The 19,677-nt window shown below is 35.7% G+C and overlaps 1 protein-coding gene across 1 annotated transcript in view; it reads right to left on the bottom strand.

Moving 5' to 3' along the window:
* Positions 1-19,677, bottom strand: part of LOC150108990 (arf-GAP with dual PH domain-containing protein 1-like) — a 165,566-nt gene that overhangs the window by 93,910 nt on the left and 51,979 nt on the right. Inside the window, exon 3 of the mRNA XM_090401433.1 lies at positions 13,749-13,938. Within this exon, the coding sequence (XP_090257559.1) occupies positions 13,749-13,938 (190 nt within the window). The remainder of the gene's footprint in view (positions 1-13,748; positions 13,939-19,677) is intronic.

Raw genomic sequence — 19,677 nt, 5'->3', positions numbered from 1 at the left:
TTCTTGTAATAAGAGTAGTCAGTGACTTGGTGGCTTAAAAGTCACAGCCATCATATTGATAAAAAGAGAAATAATTTTGAATGTAAAAATTATGCAGGATTTTTCTACTATGCCTCCCAGGAAAGACTTATAGAGAATTATGCAAATATACCTGTTCTCTACATAAAAAATTTCTATTGAAAAACTATAAAAAAGAGCCCTTATTAAAAAAAAAAACAAGTTCCAGAGCAGTTAATATTTGTAGCATAAATGCAAATGCAAGTAATGTGTATCGACACTTACAGGCATTCAAATCTGACCTCCTGTTTTCGAGTAAGCCTCAAATAGCAGCTACACCAACTACTGTCCACTAACTGTGACTGATGTAGCTGCCATAAAATTCATTTCAATACAAAAATGGCACTTTGGAGGATCTGAAATATATACATTATATTATCTACCCTATAACATAAAATGATAAGCTTTTTTTTGTAACGTTTTTTGTCAAGTTATTTGAAACGTTTTGAAACTCAGGTGCTACCCTGAGTGTCGAGTCTTCAAAATTCGAGTCATCAGAATTCAAGGAGAACTGGCCTAGCAGTCCAGAACTTGGGGGGGGGGGGGGAGCTTCCTTTTTTCAAGTAGAAGAGATGCCAAAGTATTTTCTAAACAGTAATCAGTATACTAATCAGAATACAAGGCAACCCTTTCACACTCACTAAACTCTTTGATCTTTTCTTCATCTGATTTTCCTCCAAGCTGTAGAGGTCCTCTCTACTGTCAATAACTCAAGCTATAATTTTGTACAAGTTTCATCTCCTCCCTTCCCTTAGTGATTCTCAAACTTCTATTATTATAGTGACACCAAGTGTGATGATCTCTGTTACTTCTACTCTTCCTTTCCATAACCAGATTACTATTTCCACTTTCCATATCTAAAACTTGCTCTGAATGCATTAGAGAAATTATCTCTGTAATTCTGGAATGTTTCACTAAATTCACAATTTCTATCCAAGACTGGTGCTCCAAAAGTGTGTCAAGGCAGTCAAAAACTGAGGATTGCAAGTACAGTAGCAAACAAATTAATCCAAACACACATTTTAAAGAAAAATTTTAATTTTGCAAGAAAATAAATAAAAAATTAAACTTCAACTTTACCTAATAATTTATGTGTGCTTCTCTGTTCCTAATAAGTTCATTTATTCACTTAGGCATGGGCTCTACCAACGTACAACATATTTTTCTTATTTCTACATCTTGAAACCATACTTTTATAATGGGTTGTATTAAGTTATCCTTTGTATCCCGATTTAATTTTCCAAATCTCTTTTTCACTATGGCCCACAAATTTTCTATTGGGTTAATGTCAAGAGAGTTATCTGGCTACTGAAGCAACCAGATGTTGTGATTTTTGAGGAACTGCTTTACTTTTTTTGAAGTGTGGCATGGAGTGAGATTCTGTTAGAAGATGAGTTCTTTGTCTTTCTGGATCTGTGAGACCACTCTTTTCTCCAATATTTTTATGTATTAGTCACTTTTAATCATACTGTCAACAGGCATAAGTGATCCTGGACCATCATGTGTAAAATAACCTCGAACATCTTTTTAGTTGATTGTTTAGGACTTGTTGAAGGAGGGTGGGAGAAGTCTTCTCAGCTGCTGATTTGCAAACATAGAGTACTTGCTCTCCTTGTACAAAGAAATGGCTCTCATCTGAGAATATGATCTTCTTCTTCCACTTCTAAACAGTTCAATCTCTGTACATTTTTTCCCACTGGAGCTTCTTTTTTTCTGCATAGCCTTTTGTCAACTGTTTTTTTTTTTTTTTTTGGTCTGTGGGCATGGTATGTTTCTGTCATGTCAGAAACATTAATCTTACTAGCTGCCAAGTCTCTATTTAAGTCTACAGCCTACAGCAGACAATCTTGGACTCATTTTGCTTTTCCTAAATAGTAAGTGTAGTTTTCCTTTTTTGCCCACATTTTCCTTTTCTATCAGAACAGGTACCTGACTCAACAGACCTCTTTAAAATTGCATTAACAGTAGCCAAACAAACAAACAAACACCACACTCATTGGCAATTTGTTTGTCTTTGAGTCATGGATGTGTGCTGACAAAGAGTACAGATTTTTGAATGCTTTCTTGGAGATGTATCCATTTTACAGCAAAATGAATAAAACACTATGAATGTCAACTTATTTACGCTATTAAAAATGCACAATACTATTAACAAACATCAGAGAGATGGTTAAAACATGCAGCATCAACCAAAATAGCGAACTGAAACAGAAAGCAGAAGTGAAACAAAAACCAAAAACTTGACGAAAATTCGGCTTGTTCGGATTAATTTGTTCACTACTGTAGCTTGATTCTAGTAGCAAGGCTTATACGGTGGTCATACATAATTGGTAATTAGCTTACGGAATTAACAACGCATATAAAGTATATTAATTAAAGGCAACTTTAATAACTTCTATATTTTGGCAATGTCACATTGCCATCTTCAGGAACATAAAAATATGGTATGTGCAAGCAGGCACTAACAAAAGGAAATGAGGAAGAAGGCAAGAAACTAATATTGTTCCTAAAGTCCTAATGGTACCCTCTGGCAGCTAATTTGGTTGTCTTGGCTGTTGAGCTGCAGTTCTCATAATGTAAGTCTCCCAAATTTGGGGTAGTTTCATGCACCCAAATTTGTTGAGGTTTGGAACGTTTTTTTAGAGCTGCTGATGATTCCTTGAATAATCTTTCGTACTTAAACTTGCTGCGGTGTATTATTTTAGTTTTCTTCCAACAAATTCTATGGTGGGTATCTAAGGCATGGTCTGCCAGCCCAGAGTGGCTGTACTGGTGAAACCAGATGTAGTCTTTATGTTCTGAAATCCTGATATTTGCTGTCCTGCCTGTTCGGCCAAAGTAGGACAATTTGCAGCTGCAAGGGACCTGGTACACACCAGGTAGGTCTAGGGGAAGTGGTTGGTCTTTGGTAGAGTGGATAAGGGATGCCAACTTTTTATATGGTTTGTAACAAGAATGGGGGGGTGGGGGGGGGGGGGGGTGGGGGGGGGGGGGGGTGGGGGGGGGGGGGGGTGGGGGGGGGGGGGGGTGGGGGGGGGGGGGGGTGGGGGGGGGGGGGGGTGGGGGGGGGGGGGGGTGGGGGGGGGGGGGGGTGGGGGGGGGGGGGGGTGGGGGGGGGGGGGGGTGGGGGGGGGGGGGGGTGGGGGGGGGGGGGGGTGGGGGGGGGGGGGGGTGGGGGGGGGGGGGGGTGGGGGGGGGGGGGGGTGGGGGGGGGGGGGGGTGGGGGGGGGGGGGGGTGGGGGGGGGGGGGGGTGGGGGGGGGGGGGGGTGGGGGGGGGGGGGGGTGGGGGGGGGGGGGGGTGGGGGGGGGGGGGGGTGGGGGGGGGGGGGGGTGGGGGGGGGGGGGGGTGGGGGGGGGGGGGGGTGGGGGGGGGGGGGGGTGGGGGGGGGGGGGGGTGGGGGGGGGGGGGGGTGGGGGGGGGGGGGGGTGGGGGGGGGGGGGGGTGGGGGGGGGGGACCTTGTGAAACCTTGTTGAATAATGTTGAATAATGTCTTATATAATTTAAATTCAAATTATTCAGATCTTTAGGAAATATGTTTATTAAAACTTATTTGCTCTAGTGATGTTAAAAATAAACAGAATTCCCTTGTGAAATCTTGTTGAATAATATCTATATTATTTAAATTCAAATCTGCAAAAATGATGAGGCTGCTATATTTATGAAAAAGCTTTAAAAAGTTCAACACATGCTTTACACAAAGAATACCTAGTCGCTCTGTAACAAGCATGGTTGAATACTCATAAAACAGATAAGTCAATTTTCATTAGACATTATTTAAAATACAGTAAAACTTGAGAAACTTTTGCAACAATATTTAGAAGCAGATATAATTAAGCTGTCACAATCAACTGCAGGCCAGTTCTTTCTTCCTATTGGAGAAGCCATATGGAGATGTATTTTGTGCTTGATTTAGGAGTGGTTAATAAGGTCACGAAACCTATTCATTTTCCCTTGAATGGAAAGAAGAATTGCTAGCTACTTTAAACATTGCAAAGTTGTTCTCAATTCTTATTACTAAGATACCACTAAAAATAAAAAGAAAACAGACACTACCTTGCATTTTACTATGCAATGGTAGAAATTCCAATTAACTCAAATGCCACAGGGTGCATGCCATTCTGCACATAGTTTTCAGCCCTTAATGAACGGTATTCTGTTCAACAAGTCAGACAGAAAATGATGTTGTAGTCTTTTAAAATATCTTGTTGGTATATTTTGCAAACCAATTCTTGCTGCAAGCTGTTACAGCAAGTCATATGCAGATTATATGATGCAAACCTAAAATTGAAAACATCAAAATGTAGTTTCTTTCTAGAGAGGTTATATATTTTGGCCATGTAATAAAACCAGACAGATCAATTAGTGTCCCCCAAAACAGTAAGACAGAATAGAAGGTCTACTGGCATGATAACTTTTATCAGCCATTCATTCCGAACTGTTTGTCATACTTCAATTCTCTGACTAACCGTAAAAAGCAAGGAGTAAAATTCTCCTGAGAAAACTAAAGAACAAAGATTATTTGTTCATTCTCTATAATCTGACAATAGCTTTAATTTATCCTCAATTGCGAGAATCTTTTTTAAATCAGTGCAAATTCATCTCAAGATTGCATTGTTGCAGTTGTGGAACACAAAGAAGGAGATGAACTAAAACCAATAACTTTCCTGAGCATAAGAATGAGAAGCACAGAAATGAACTACTTGACCACTGACAATTATATATCCTTTAAATAAAAACTGAGATATCTGTTGTATGGTCAAGATATCCAAGTTAGATCAGACCACAAATTCTTATTGGGTTCTAAGAGATGGTGACTGCATAATATTATGAAGCCAGTCTCTCCCACTCTAATACCACCCTTGTCTTCTTGTGGCAGAACCTATTATCACAAACAAGGCTCTGGTGACCAGGTGTCAGTGGTACAACTGAAACATCTGCATGAGAGGGAATGCTTTTGAAAGATAACCCTCTTTATGAATTTTTGGGAGACCATATAAACGAGGAGTTCTTCCAAAAATGAGTGCATGTATAACTTGTCCACAGTATTTTGATCCCAGCCAAACATTAAATAAGTTGCTTCATCAAGCAACTTATTTAATTGCTTGATTTGCATTTTTGTAGGGTTATAATTAATGTCTTGATAGGTGGAGGTGTCCTGTAAAAGGCAGTCTATTTTTCTCTCATAGTCAGCCTTATCCATTACCATTACCGCTTTTCCTTTATCTGCTTTCAAAATAGATATAATGCTATTTTTTCTTAATGAAACTAGAGCCGGGGTTTCGGCACTTAATATAATTAAGGTTCTAGACCATGACGTTCTATATCATGTATGCACAGTTTGCGCATGTCATTCTTTTGAATATACCAAGGTACAACTGAAAATTAAAAAAATTGAAACTATTTTAAATTTTACACATCTTGGCAGTTTTATCTTCTGATGGAGGAGCAACTCGAGATGCTGGTATACCAGTTTCTGTTCTTGTTGTTTAATTTGAAAGTCATACTGAAGATATCCTTGATACTAGGGCAAACTTTTATACTAATTAAAATAAAAAAGATTTATCTTTCATATATATGTTATTTATTTATAAAAAAACAGGCTATTAAAGAAATGAAAAATGGAAAAGCTGCAAGGCATTATGGTATCATTGCAGAGGTTCTAAAAACTGACATTAGAGATGCTCTACCCACTGTTCCAAGATATTTGTGAAAAAGAGACATTCTCAAGTGAAATACAGGGATAATAGTAAAAATACCAGAGAAAAGAGATTTAGGAAATTGCAGTAATTGGAGGGATATAAACCTGCTATATGTTATTAGCAAAATTTTTCTGCAAAATTATTATTTCAAGAATCTTTACTATTTAAGATGAGGGCAATGAGAAGAGAGAGCGGTCTCATTTTAGGCAAAATAGTTCTTGCATAGGACCACATTAACACCTTAAGAATAACAATCGAACCAGCTGGATGAATTTAAATCTCCTTTATATTTGCTGTTTGTGGATTATGAAAAAGCCCTTTGATATTCATTGCTAGAGGTCGTGTGTGAAGTGCACTTCAAAACAAAGGAATGCCACGGAAGATAATAGAACTCATAAAGAGGATATAATAAAATCCAATGCCAGGTGCTGAATGAAGGATATTTGTCACAGCCTTTTCTGCATCTGGAGTATGACAAGGATGTCTGCTATCTCCTTATTATTTATAATGGTGCTATATCATGTTCTAAACCAGACAGCAATGACATATACCAGAGGAATATCATTGAAAATAAATAAAATCTGGAGTGATCAAGATGCTGCAGATGATTTATGTCTAATTGCTCAAAGACATGCAGATATTCAAAATAAACTAATCACATTACAAGAAGAATCACTGAAAGTTGGTTTGAAGATAAATACACATAAAATGAAACAAATGGGAATCAACATGAACAACAAGGTACCAAGTACAATTGAAAATGAAAAAAACTGAAACTGTTTTTAATTTTACATATCTTGGCAGTTTTATCTTCTGATGGAGGAGCAACTAGAGATGATATAAGGCAAGTGGTGCATATGCTAAACTTAGTAGAGTATGGAAAATGAAAAATATTCACACAAATATAAAAATAAAACTATTTAATTCATGTATGAAATCAGTTCTTTTATATGGATGTGAAATGTGGTCAATTTCAAAAAAATACAAAGAAAGCTATAAACATTAATAAATTGATGCCCCAAGTATACTTCAAATTTGGTAGCCACAAATTATTATTGATGAAGACTTTGGAAAAGAACAAATCAGCAAAAAGTAAACCTGGAAATCCGAAAATGAAAATTTAGATGGAAAATTTTCACATACTTAGGAAAGATTATCAAGAAATCTCTCATGCAGTCATGGAATAAAATCCACAAGTAAAGAGAAAACTTGGCTATCCTAAAAAAAATGGAAGGGATCGATTTTTAAGAAAGAAGAAGACAAACATTTATCATGTCTAAACTAACATGAAGAACAAAAATCAGAGTTATATACTGGACTTTAGAAGCTTAAGAGTTTAATCTCAAGGAAAGCTATACTTCTAGAAAACAGAATACAGCAAGATTAGCTCTCTACACAAAGTGAACAAAATGAGATGTCTTTGAATAAAAAAAAAAAAAAAAACCAGAATACTATGAACAATATCATAGTATCATAATGAATGGAAGGTAGAGACTGTGGCAAAAGTGCAAAAAAGAGGAAAGATTTGGAGAAAAATCTATATGGATTTAAAGCTTGGAAAACTTCCTAAGGATTCCCCTGTTGATGCTTTGATGAAATTCTGTATCTAAGAGATAAACTTCAAATCATTGTTCCTCTTGTGATCATTCTATAGGTATTTAACCAGTATCATTCCTCTAAACCTATTCGAGGGAAAGCACCCTTGCAGGCAGAGGCATGAATTTGGAGATGATCTTTAAGAGATTCAGAGGCTCGATCAATTTTCAACTTTTTTTTTTTTAATAATTAAAATAATTATTCAATTTATTCTCACAGTTCTCAAAGTATATCTACATTTAGTAAATATACTATTAGGTCACTTGTGAAAAACTCTAAAGGTTGCAAATAAAAATGTGTTTCATATATTTATTTAGCTTAGAAGAGGGATATTGTGTATTTCTTGAACAATTGATAAAATACACATTCCTTTATTTATTTTTAATGTATATTGCATTGTGAAATAATTGATATGAAAGTGACGAAGAATTAATATAAATTATTAAGCATATATGTGAATGATATTAGTGCTTGCTGCTGTTGACTATGCAGCAAAGCAATTCCAAAAGTGAAACTGATTCCTTTTATGGTAAAGAACAGATTAGAGATGCAAGGTTCAAGAAAATATTAAAGAAAAGTTAAGTTCTCAGCCTCAATCATAGATAACAACACTATCGGCAAGATTTTTTTTTCTAAGTGGGTGCATCTGTCATAAGCATCCATGTGAAATTGCAAGTCATTCTATCAAGTAGCTTGTTTTATACAGCTGTGAAGCAAAAGTGTTGTCTGTATCCCTTGAAATGGATAAAATTGAGTCTCGTATGGTTATATAATTCTTTCGAAAAGAAGATTTAACACCAAAAGAAATTCATTCGAAGTTCATAAAAGTTTATGTGCACTCTTCTCCTTTGTTTTCAACAATTAAGAAATGGGCTGCTGAGTTTAAACATGGCCATAACAGCCTTGAAGATAATCCATGCGAAGGACATCCAAAAAGTGTGACATCACCAGAAATCATTGATCAAGTGCACAATATGGTATTGGATGACTGGCGAGTCAAAGTGCGTGAAATTGCTGAGATTATAGGCATTTTCACAAGAATGTTGGATATATTTTGGATGAAGAATTGCAAATGAAAAAGCTTTGCGCAATATGGGTGCCGCGCTTGCTCACAGCAGATCAAAAATGCACTAGCATGAAAATCTCTGAACAGTGCTTGGAGCATTTTAACAAGAATAAAACTGATCTTGTGCATTGATTTATTACTATGGATGAGACTTGGATTAACCATTACACACCAGAATTCAAACAGCAGTCAAAACAGTGGACAGAAGCCGATTGTTCAGTGCCAAAGAAGACAAAGTCGGTTCCATCAGCAGGAACGGTCATGGCATCAGTGTTTTGGGATGCTAAAGGCATTTTGTTTATTAATTATCTTGAAAAGGGTAAAACAATAACCGGGGAATATTACTCCGATCTTTTAACCAGACTAGATGAAATTATTCGTCAGAAAAGACCTGGTTTGCAGAAGAAAAAAAATCATCTTTCATCAGGACAATGCACCTGCCTATAAAGGTGTTTTGGCAATGGGAAAATTAAGGGATCTGCACTATGAATTGTTGGAACATCCACCCTATTCCCCAGATTTGGCTCTCTGACTTCTATCTCTTTCCAAAACTAAAACTCTTCCTAGTTGGTCAGCGTTTTTCTTTGAATCAAGAGGTGACTGCAACTGTAGAAGGGTGTTTTGCAGATCTTCTGAGAACCACTACAGGGACAGGATAATAGTACTGGAGCATCGCTGGAGTAAACATATCAGCTGTAAAAGAGATTATGTTGAAAAATAAAAATAATTTTGAAATTTTAAATCCGTTTTTTCATTGTTAGGCTGAGAACTTTTCAGGCTACCCTCGTAATTATTTCTGTGGGGCCACTTAAGGATCAAAGCTAGATAACTGGGAGGAAACCTTCATATTGCTTTTAAAGGAATGTGGAGAGCTGAATGGGGCCTTCCTGACCTAATGTCCAACCCTCACCTTGTGGTGCATACCACTGGTAGGTATTGACCTAGATACTGAACAAACAAGGATGGGCTGACCAAGGTGTATTCTTACTGGCTTAAACCAAAATACAAAATGAGGGTATACAGCATGATAAAATTTCATGGTAGCCAGAGCAATACTCAGTTTAAACAAGGTTATATATAGTATTCAACACAAAGCATGAGGATATGTTCTGAAAAAAGAGGAACTGGACAATGAGACTTATTTTTTATTTATTTATTCGTTTAAAACACAAGCATATGCAAGGAATTTGAAACAGGAAGTGATTAATATTTAGTTTTAAGCAAGAAAAAATTTAATATCATTTTAAACAGAATCAACTTTTTGTTTGTTTGTTTTGATTTTTATGGTGCAAAGACATCAAAGGTCATACTGTGCCAGGACACAGGTTATAACAGTACATATGGTAAACGGTTAGTAGGATTTGAACCTGTAGTCTCTTGGCTATAGAGTGGATACACTAACCACTAGGTCAACCAGACCGGCAAGCAGAATCAAAGTACAGCTGCTTTCAGAGTGGTAGACTGAAGAAAACATTGAGTGATTCAGTCAGAGAGGCATGTGGTGAAATTATTTGCATCATCATCAATTTCCTGATATGTATCCGCAAGGTGTTTGAAAAGATATAAAAATAAGAACTCCCTGATGGACTCAGGAGGTTAGAGAGGCAATCAGGGAAAAGAAGAAAGGGTATTTCAAGTTTTCATAATGTAAGCCAGCTGCATGTTCTGAGAAAATGTAAAAAATAAAAATAAAATAAAGTAAAGCCATGAGTAAAAGCAGCTAAACAAAAGTCATGGAAATATAGAAGATAAAGATCAGGAAGGTGGCAAAATGTTCCAGAAGCTAATGAAAAAGCTTATAAATGGAGGAAACAGTACTGTTAAAAGAATCACAGATGATAAAAGTGACATGAAAACTGAAAAAGGTATTCTACATGGCTGAAGTAATTAATCTGAAAGATTACTGAATGAAACAAGAAGTTACAGGACAGTGATAGAAAAAGCCATCAAAAACCTGAAATGTGGAAAAGCAACTGAGCAGATGATATTCAATCAGAAATGCTCAAATATGGAGATATAAGTATTTTACAGTAGCATTGCATAATTAAGATGGCTGGTGACTGGGTCAAATTCCAAATGATTGGAGTAAAGCTCCCATAGTACAGAGGAATTTTTCTACTATGTTTCTGGTAAGATTTATACAAGCATACCTGAAAAGAGGGTAAGAGAAGTTTGGGAAAGGAAACTCTGAGAGGATCAAGATGGATTCCGGCCAAATAGAAGTTGTCTCTTAGGTTATCATTAAACCAAAAGATGGATGGTCTGATACTAAATCAAGTCTGAGACGAAGGGCAAATACTATCTCCAATGCTATTCATCATCTATATGGATCACATTATGACAGAAAGTGGCATTAAGACTGACACCTCTGAATCAAAAAAAATTAGAATAATCAAAAAAAAATGTGCTGAATGATTTGCAGTTCTAATTTTTTGCATAGAAAATTATTATTATCAAATATGAATTAGCATCATCTAAATCTACGTACTTTGTAGATTATATAACCATGTAAACACATAAAAATGTAACAAATTATAAGAAAACTTATTTAAAAACATTCACAAAATTATAATAATTTTTAACATGGTTCAAAATATTTGAATAATGTGAAAATGCACAAAAATTACAGTCAAAGGGAAACAACATGATAATTAGTACATTGTTGCAAACCCCCCCCCCCTTAGCTTTTATGACTGTTTGTAAACATTTGGGCATATTATTTACTAGCAGTTCACAGTCTTTTTAATCAAAACATGCCCATTTCAAAACAAGTTCATTTTTTATAAGAAAGATTCCGGTAATTGAACCACATGTTTAATTGGATAACATATTTATTAAGATAAATAACAATAAAAAACAAACCCGGCAAGTTTTGTAAGTCGTTTGACTTACATCTTCAGGGGTCAAAGGTAACTAAAAGTTTATAAACACAAGAAGAAGAGACCCCTGAAGATGTAAGTCAAATGACTTATGAAACTTGTTGGGTTTGTTTTTTTATTGTTATTTATCTTAATAAACATGTGGTCCAATTACTGGAATCTTTCTTATGAACTGCTAAACCACAGAAACCTATGCCTACAAAAAATTCATTTTTGTCTCTTGGGGCAACTTCTTGAAGATGTTTCTTCATGATTCCCCACAAATTCTCAATGGGGTTTAAATCTGGTAAGTTTGATGGCCAAGGAATTATATTGATTTGCCTTTCTTTGAGCCATCTAGTAGTTGTCTTGGAAGTGTGACAAGAAGCTGAATCTTGCTGATAAAGGAAATCACTATCATATAAATCTTCCAATGCCAGTAACATAAACTGCTCAAGAATTTTTTGGTACACTTTGGAATTGACTCTTTCATATACAATACACAGTCTATCTGGATCCTCTGCAGTCATACATTTGATAAAGACACATTTTTATCAAATACTTCTTGCTTAAGTCACCAAACACATATCCCTTGATGATCATGGAACACACAAAACATACTTTCATAGCTAAAAAAGTACCTTTTTCCAGTCCTCTCGACTCCACAAGTCTTTGCTTAAACCATTACACTCTAGCTGCCTTTTCCTTGGAAGTCATAAACAGCTTTGTCTTAGTCACACATGATTTAAAACCCAATTTGTGAAGTCATCTCAATATCGTAGATTTAGACATATTCATATCTAGTGCTTTACATTTTGGAAGCGGTTTTTCATCACGATATGCTTCAATCTCCTCTCATCTCTTGATGCAGTTATTACCTTTCAACTGCTATTGCAGAGATTATTTTGAAAACTCCGGTTATTAGAATACTATCTCAATGAAGTTGATGTTTTCAGTGTACTGTCTATTTACATAGTTTTTTCTTTATATTTTGATTCAGAGGTGTATCACAATTGGAGGTACTGAACTCAGCTTGCTATGCAGATGATGCTGTACTACTAAGAAATTCATTAGAACTCTGCAGAATTCTCTTACTAAACTGAATAAGCTGTAATAAATTCAGTATGAAATGAACAATAAAAAGAAAAACTATGTAAATAGACAGTACACTGAAAACATCAACTTCATCCTAAATAATGAACTTATAAAAGAAGTAAAACATTTCAATTATTTAGGCACAGTTTTTAGTAATGGTGGTAAACTACATATAGAAATAGGCAACATAATTAGCAATGCTGGTATGGTAGGTAGCCAACTGAATAAACAAACTCTGAATCGGCTATATACAAGTCAATGTTCAAACCAATTTTAATTTATGGGTCTGACTGCTGGGTTAGAAATAAAACACTTGGTCAAAGAGTGGAGACCACTAATGTGAGAGTTTTGAGAAAAATTAGGGGAGTGAACAGAAGGCATCAAGTTGCATGACCATATTGAAAATGAAGATATTAGCAAGAAACTTGGCATTCTTAACATTCGGAATATGTGAGCAAAGATAAATCTAAAGTAGTATGATCACTTAAATGGAATGGGAGAAAAAAAAGACTAGCAAAACAATTTTTTTTTTTTTGAAAGTTTTGAAAGGATTGTAGGAAAAAGACTCTGAGGAAGACCAAGATCTAGGTGGATGGACAGAAAAGACTACTATAAAAGACCAAAATATAAGACAATATTGGAGTCCAGACAGATAACAGATTAATTTGGATTAAAACTGTCAATAGGAAGTTGGTAATGATGTAAAATTTTCATGTAGTACTGTCGTAATATCCTATAAGCCCACCACCCTCCCCCATTCTGTCTCCCAGAATGGGGAGGGGGGGTGAGCTTACAGGAATACATATCAGGAATTTAATGATGACTTATTTTTGTTCTATCTAAAATGCTGTAGGCAGACAGTAATTATAAAACAATTTTTATGAAATTTGATTGTATATTACAAGAGTTAGGATTCATCATGTCTTCTGGACCAGAAGTCTTGAACTCCTGACCATCTCTGCTACATTTTCTGAATAGATTTGCTAATTCCACTATAACATATATTTTCAGTTTTTTGTTTTACCAATTAAGCAATTTAAATGGTTTCCATTTCACAATGGAACTTGTTTTCAGCAGCAACCTATGTGTTAATTGATATGAACTTATTTGCTATTCCTCTGCTTCAACATTCTTTTTCCTAACTGTGATGATGCAGTAAGAATAGCAAATACAAAATATAAATGTTTTTATTTTATTAAATTTGGTTATGTTTAACATGTTTCTGTTTTTATCTGGTATGGCATCAAGACTTGTTTGTATAAAGTTTTGCTTAATCCTTCATTATACTGGACTCGCATACTATCTGAGAGTGCATTTCAAACATCAAGGATAATATATTATTAATATATTCTGTATATTTAATTTCCGATTTACCTCCTTTACATAATATTTAAGAGTTCCATCTGCTTCTGAAAGTATGAACTTTCTCAAATGAAAGCGTTCATCTTCCTTTCCTCTCTTCCATAAAGATCCTTCCATGATTCCAGAGTTATAGCCTTGTCTATCAACATGAATAAATTCTTCACGTTCATATTTTGCTCTTATCCATTGTTCTTTTAAAACACTGCAACAACAATAAAAAAAAAAACTTTTAAAAAATCTTTTCCAGAGAAAAGTTGCAGAGATACATAAGTGTAAAATGTAAAAGCAAATACAAAAATACACAAAGTTTAAGTTACTGAAATCCCTGCAATGCTCAAATAAAATATTTATAAATAAAATGGTATCATGTTTGTCAACTTTAGTAAATTTAAAAAGCTAAAGTCTTTGTTATTATAAAAACCCAACTGAAGCTAAAGATTAGCGTTATGTTTAATAAATTGAAAAAAATAAAGGATGTTTTTATTCATGAAGTTGAATCTTAGAAGTCATCGTTGAATCGCTTAAGAGGACATTGTGGTTTTCTTATTCCTAATGGTTTGTAATTTACGACTTGTTTTGGTAATCTTTCTGTTTTCATTCTTTCAACATGTTCCATACATTTATGTTTATATTTCTTAATTTTTTCTATTACTGATTCCTGGTTTAATTCTTTCATAATTTAAGTACAATGAATAAATAATTGGCCAGATCAATGCCATTTAGTGTCTTTTAACTCTGGATTTAATTCTATTCTAGTTAACTTTCATTTATGAGGAATAATAAAAGCAGCCATAATTCACCAAACAAGGTTACAAAAACCCTAACTCTTAATAAGAAAATTATGAAATGGTGCTGCCCAAATATACTTGTAATGTTTTTTCTTGCCTTCTTCATTAATAAATATCTGGGATGTGGCTATAAATTAACAATATGATTTTACTGAGTGGAGTCGCATAAAGAGGAAAGGTGCATGTTAAGACATATTTCAACACACATTTCAATCTGTACCAGAACTAGATGTGTATTAACTGAATGAATGTTCTGCCAAGAGCTATAGTGAAAAGGTGTGTATAGTACAGTACAGTACAGACTATAGAATAGGATAGTACAGACTTTTTAGAACAAAAATTCTATATTAATTTGTGCAAGGCTGGTGGAGTGTACCAGTGAGAACTTGATGGTTAAATAGCTTTTTACTGATATAAAGTTTAAAATGAGAAATATATCAATGATGATGATACCACAGAGCAGTTGTTCAATAATCCACAGGACAGATGAAAATGTTTAAAAGGTGAGAAATTTGTTCATTGAAATATAAGCTTAACCATAATGTCATTATGACCATCATCAAATTCCTGATATATACCCTCAAGGGATGTATAGGATATGATAGTACTACATGAAAAATTTACACTATTACTAACTTCCTATCTACAATTTTCCTCCAAATCAGTCTGTTACCTGTAAAGACTCCATTATCAGGTCTTATATTTCTATCTTCTAAGGCACTTTTTTACTGTATCAATCCAACTATATCTTGGTCTTCCTCTAAGTCTTTTTCCTGCCAACCAGGCAGAAAACACTTGTTTTGCTAATCTATCCCCTCCCATTCTGCTTAAGTGACCTGAGATTAGTTCTGCTAATGCATTCCTGGATGCTGACAATATCAAGTTCTTTCCTAATATCCTCGATTTTAATATGATATTGCCGTTGTTGAAATCTGTTCATGCCCTAATCTTTCTCAGCTCTCTCATATCTGTGGTCTCTAGTCTCTGATCAGGTGTTTCAACCCAGCTCTCAGATCTATAAGTTAAAATTGGTTTGAACACTGTCTTGTATACAGCTAATTTAGTGTTTTGGCTACTTTCTCTCTTATTCCACATAAATTTATTCAGTTGATTTCCTACCATACCAGGTTTGTTGATTCTGTTATCTATTTCCATATTTAATTTACCATCTTCGCTAAAAATCGTGCCTAAGTAGCTGAAATGTTTTACTTGTTCTATAGGTTCTCCATTCACAATGCAGTTGATATTTTCAATGTTTCTGCCTATTTCATTGTCTTTGTCATGCTGACCTTCATACCATATCTATTGCAACAGTTATTCATTCAGTCAGAGAATCTTGCAGACTTGTAGCGGATTTATTTAGAAGTATAATATCATCTGCATAAAGCAAAGAGCTGAGATTAACAACTCCAATTTTGATATCACTTTCCTTCATAATGTAATCCATATAGATAATGAATAACAGAGGGGATAATGTACATCCTTGTCTGACACCAGATTTAACATAAAACCATCTTCCTGTACTTCCTTCAATTCTAAATGCTGACTTACAACTCAAATACAGATTAAATATTGCTTGATATAATGTCCCATTGACACCATATAACTGTAGAGCGTATTGAATAGCTTCTCTCTTGGCACCTTGTCATATGCCTTTTCCAGTCTACAAAACTTAAATACAGATTATTGTTATGCATTTTTGAAAATTATGGAGACAACTACCGTGTTTGAATAAAAACTTTAGTTTAATATAACTAAAATGTACATTGGACGTTTCAACCTTTATGTCAAGGTCATCTTCCGGAGCATACAACTATACACAGAGAACAAGCTACACTACAATCCAACTGGTTTGTTAAAGATACTGACCAACTGCTACAACAATTGTTGGCCTGACCTCTGGTGAAAAAAAAAAAAAAAAAAAATTATACATCAACGCTAGAGTCCTATTATTAGTGTTATCTGTTGGTTGTAGAAATACATTGGGCGCAACAACAACAAGTATCTATCTATATACATATATTACCATCATGATTATACCTATACATTCCAGCCAGTTGGTATGGAATGGTTTCTAATACTAGTTGAAGATTGGCTAGAGTCCTGACTTATGCTGGATCTTATATATTAGGTAGGCTGAATGTGTGCCATCCAGATCCTTGGAATTTTCAAGCCATCTTTGTTGTTGATATTTGGGTGGTTTATCAGGATTTTGCAGGCTTCCTTAAATTTCCTTTCATACCAGGTTTTTGTGTGGTGTAAAGAGCGGATGCTTTTCCAGTTGATTTGGTGTAAGGTGTTGAGCGCATGGTCTGAGAGGCCTGCTTCACCATAATGGTTATATTTAATGTGTCTAATGTGTTCTTTCTTGCATATAGGGATTGTCCCTCCTGTTTCACCAATGTACGGTAAGTTACAGGTGCAGCGGATGCAATAGACTCCAGGACGTGCTAATGGGAGGAGAGGATCCTTAGAGGAGTTGAATATGGTTTTAAGTTTAGTGGGTGGTTTTAAGGTGGCATTGAGGTTATAATGTTGTAGGATTCTGTTGATTTTTTCCGAAAACCTTTTAATGTATGGGATGGCTATGGTTTTACTGTAATCTAGATTCGTTTTTGCTATATGGAGTATTTTATTAGTAGTAGTATAGCCATTATTTGTGAATGTGTCGCTGATGATTTTTAGTACTTGTTTCAGAGCTTGCTGGTTAGATCAAATTGTTGTAGCTCTGTTTTTAAGGGTGTTAATGACTCCATATTTTTGTGATGGGTGGTGGTATGAATTAGCATGTATGTATTGGCCAGTGTGTGTGTCAGTTTTCGATAGACCATGAAGGATAGACTGTCTGAAGGAAGACGTGTGACTAGTGTGTCTAGAAACGGGAGCGAATTTTGATTTTCGATTCCGATGGCGAATTGTATGCGTTCGTGTTGTTTGTTCAGGTGGCTAAGGAATGTATTTAGTGTTTGTTGCCCATGCAGCTAGATCGCGAACACGTCGTCAACGTATCTAAGCCAGACTGTCAGTCTTAGCGTGGCGGAATCAAGAGCCCTTTGCTCAAAGGTTTCCATGTAGAAGTTGGCGATTGGGGGAGGGGGATAGTGGTGAGCCCATGGCTGTACCTTCTTTCTGTAGGTAAAATTTGTTTTGCCACACGAAGTAACCGGACTGTAGTAGGTGGGCAAAGAGGGCCATAATGTAGGGCGGAAATTTGTTCTGTAGTAGGAGAATTGTGTCATTGATGGGGACATTAGTGAAAAGGGCAGAAACGTCGAAACTGACTAATAAGTCGTCTTTGTCGAGCGTTATGTTTTTAATTTTGTTTATAAACTGTTTTATGTTTTTTATGTAGGATGGGGAATGACCTACCAACTCCTTGAGTGTTGCCGCTAATTTCTTGGCTAAGTGGTAATTGGGACTGTCTATTCCTTCCACGATTGGTCGAAGGGGCACATTTTGTTTGTGTATTTTTGGGACCCCATATATTCGGGGGTGGGCGTAGTGGGGTTTGAGTTTTTTAACTGTGTCTGGTGGCCAAGAAGTGACGGACTTGAGTAGTTTCTCTGTTTTATCCTTTTTGTTGGGTTATAATTTACGAGCTTATATGTGTTGTTATTGGCTACTAGTTGATTCATTTGAAGTACGTACGTTGACCTATCAAGGATGACAGTGGCATTGCCTTTATCCGATTTCGTTGTTATGTTTTGTTTGGCTTTTAATAACTTAACTGCTGTTAGTTCAGTTTTTGTGAGGTTGTTCTGTATGGTTTTCTTAGTGTTCAGGACATTACTAGTTTCTAGTCGTATTTTATCTGCTATATTGTTAGGTAGGGACCTGATGCCTCTTTCTATGTGGTAGATAAAATCCAATTTCTTTACCTTTTTAGGTGCTATTGCGTAGTTAAGACTTTATTCAGTAGCGTAAGTTCACCGTTGTTCAGGGTGTGGCTTGATAGGTTGATCACATGGTTCTTGCTTGCCAATGGTTGGTCGCTCCTTGTCTCCTTTATTTGTTGTTCATTGTGGGTGTTTATCAGGGAGGAAGTCTTCTGATTGGATGGATTCCTGTGACTGGCCGCCATATTTTGCCACTGTTTCAAACTGTGCAATTTGGTCTCAAGTTTTACTTTATTCTTTTCCAGGGTATATTTGGCCAAATTGTCAGTAATTCTTTCAAGTACTTGGAGAATGTCTGGATTAATATAGTTCGATAGTTCAGATTGCAATTTTGAAACCATATTTTGTTTTGTAGCTAGGTTTTGGTGGGCTGTTTGAATCTGTTCTCTGAGCATTGCTTTTTCTGTGCGGTCATAAATACGGAGTGCCTTACCAAACGTAAATTTCTTTTTTAGCCTGATGCAGATAGGAATAAGGTTATTGTCTCTGCATCTCTTTAAAAAGGCCAGCCGATTGATCAAGAGGGAAATACGAATCTTTAACTTACCATAGCGATTGCAGTGCTTATGGGTATCATTTCCATGGATGATCTGAATCCTTTCTTTTAAGCTTGTCTCCATAATTTTCAAAAATGCATTCAGATCACCTTGTAAGCTTAAAAGAAAGAATTCAGATAATTGTTATATTCCCATGATTTCTCAACTATCTGTCATAAAGTGAAAATCTGATCCTGACAGTCTCTATTTGGCCTGAATCCAGCTGCTTCTTCTTCACCAAGCTTCTCTTCCACAATTCTTCTCAACCGTTTCTCAAGTATACTTGCATATATCTTACCAGGAACACTAAGTATTAAAATACCTCTGTAATTCTCATATTCAGTTTTATTTCCCTTTTTATATATGGGTACTATTAGAGCTCTACTCCAATTATCTGAAATTCTTCCCTCTGTCCAAGCCTTCTGACTATGCAGTGCAGCCACTGTAAGACTTTTATACCTCCATACTTGAGCATTTCTGGTCAAATATCATCTACTCTTGCTGCCTTTTCCATATTTCAGACTTTTGGTGGCTTTTTCTACTTCAAGTATCGATATGTATTCCTGACTGCATGCCTGTCAGTGTTTTTTACCACTGTGCTGTCATCACTGCTTGTTTCATTTAGCAATTTTTCGAAGTAATTACTCCATATGTCAAGGATATCTTTTTCTTCCATTTTCATGTCACCTTTATCATCTCTAACTCCATTTACAGCACTCTT

This window comes from Typopeltis vanoorti, chromosome 2 (assembly GCF_054136105.1).
Source record: "Typopeltis vanoorti isolate ZY-2024b chromosome 2, IOZ_Tvanoo_1.0, whole genome shotgun sequence".
NCBI classification, from domain to species: Eukaryota; Metazoa; Arthropoda; class Arachnida; order Uropygi; family Thelyphonidae; genus Typopeltis; species Typopeltis vanoorti.
This window is presented reverse-complemented; position numbering and strand designations above follow the sequence as displayed.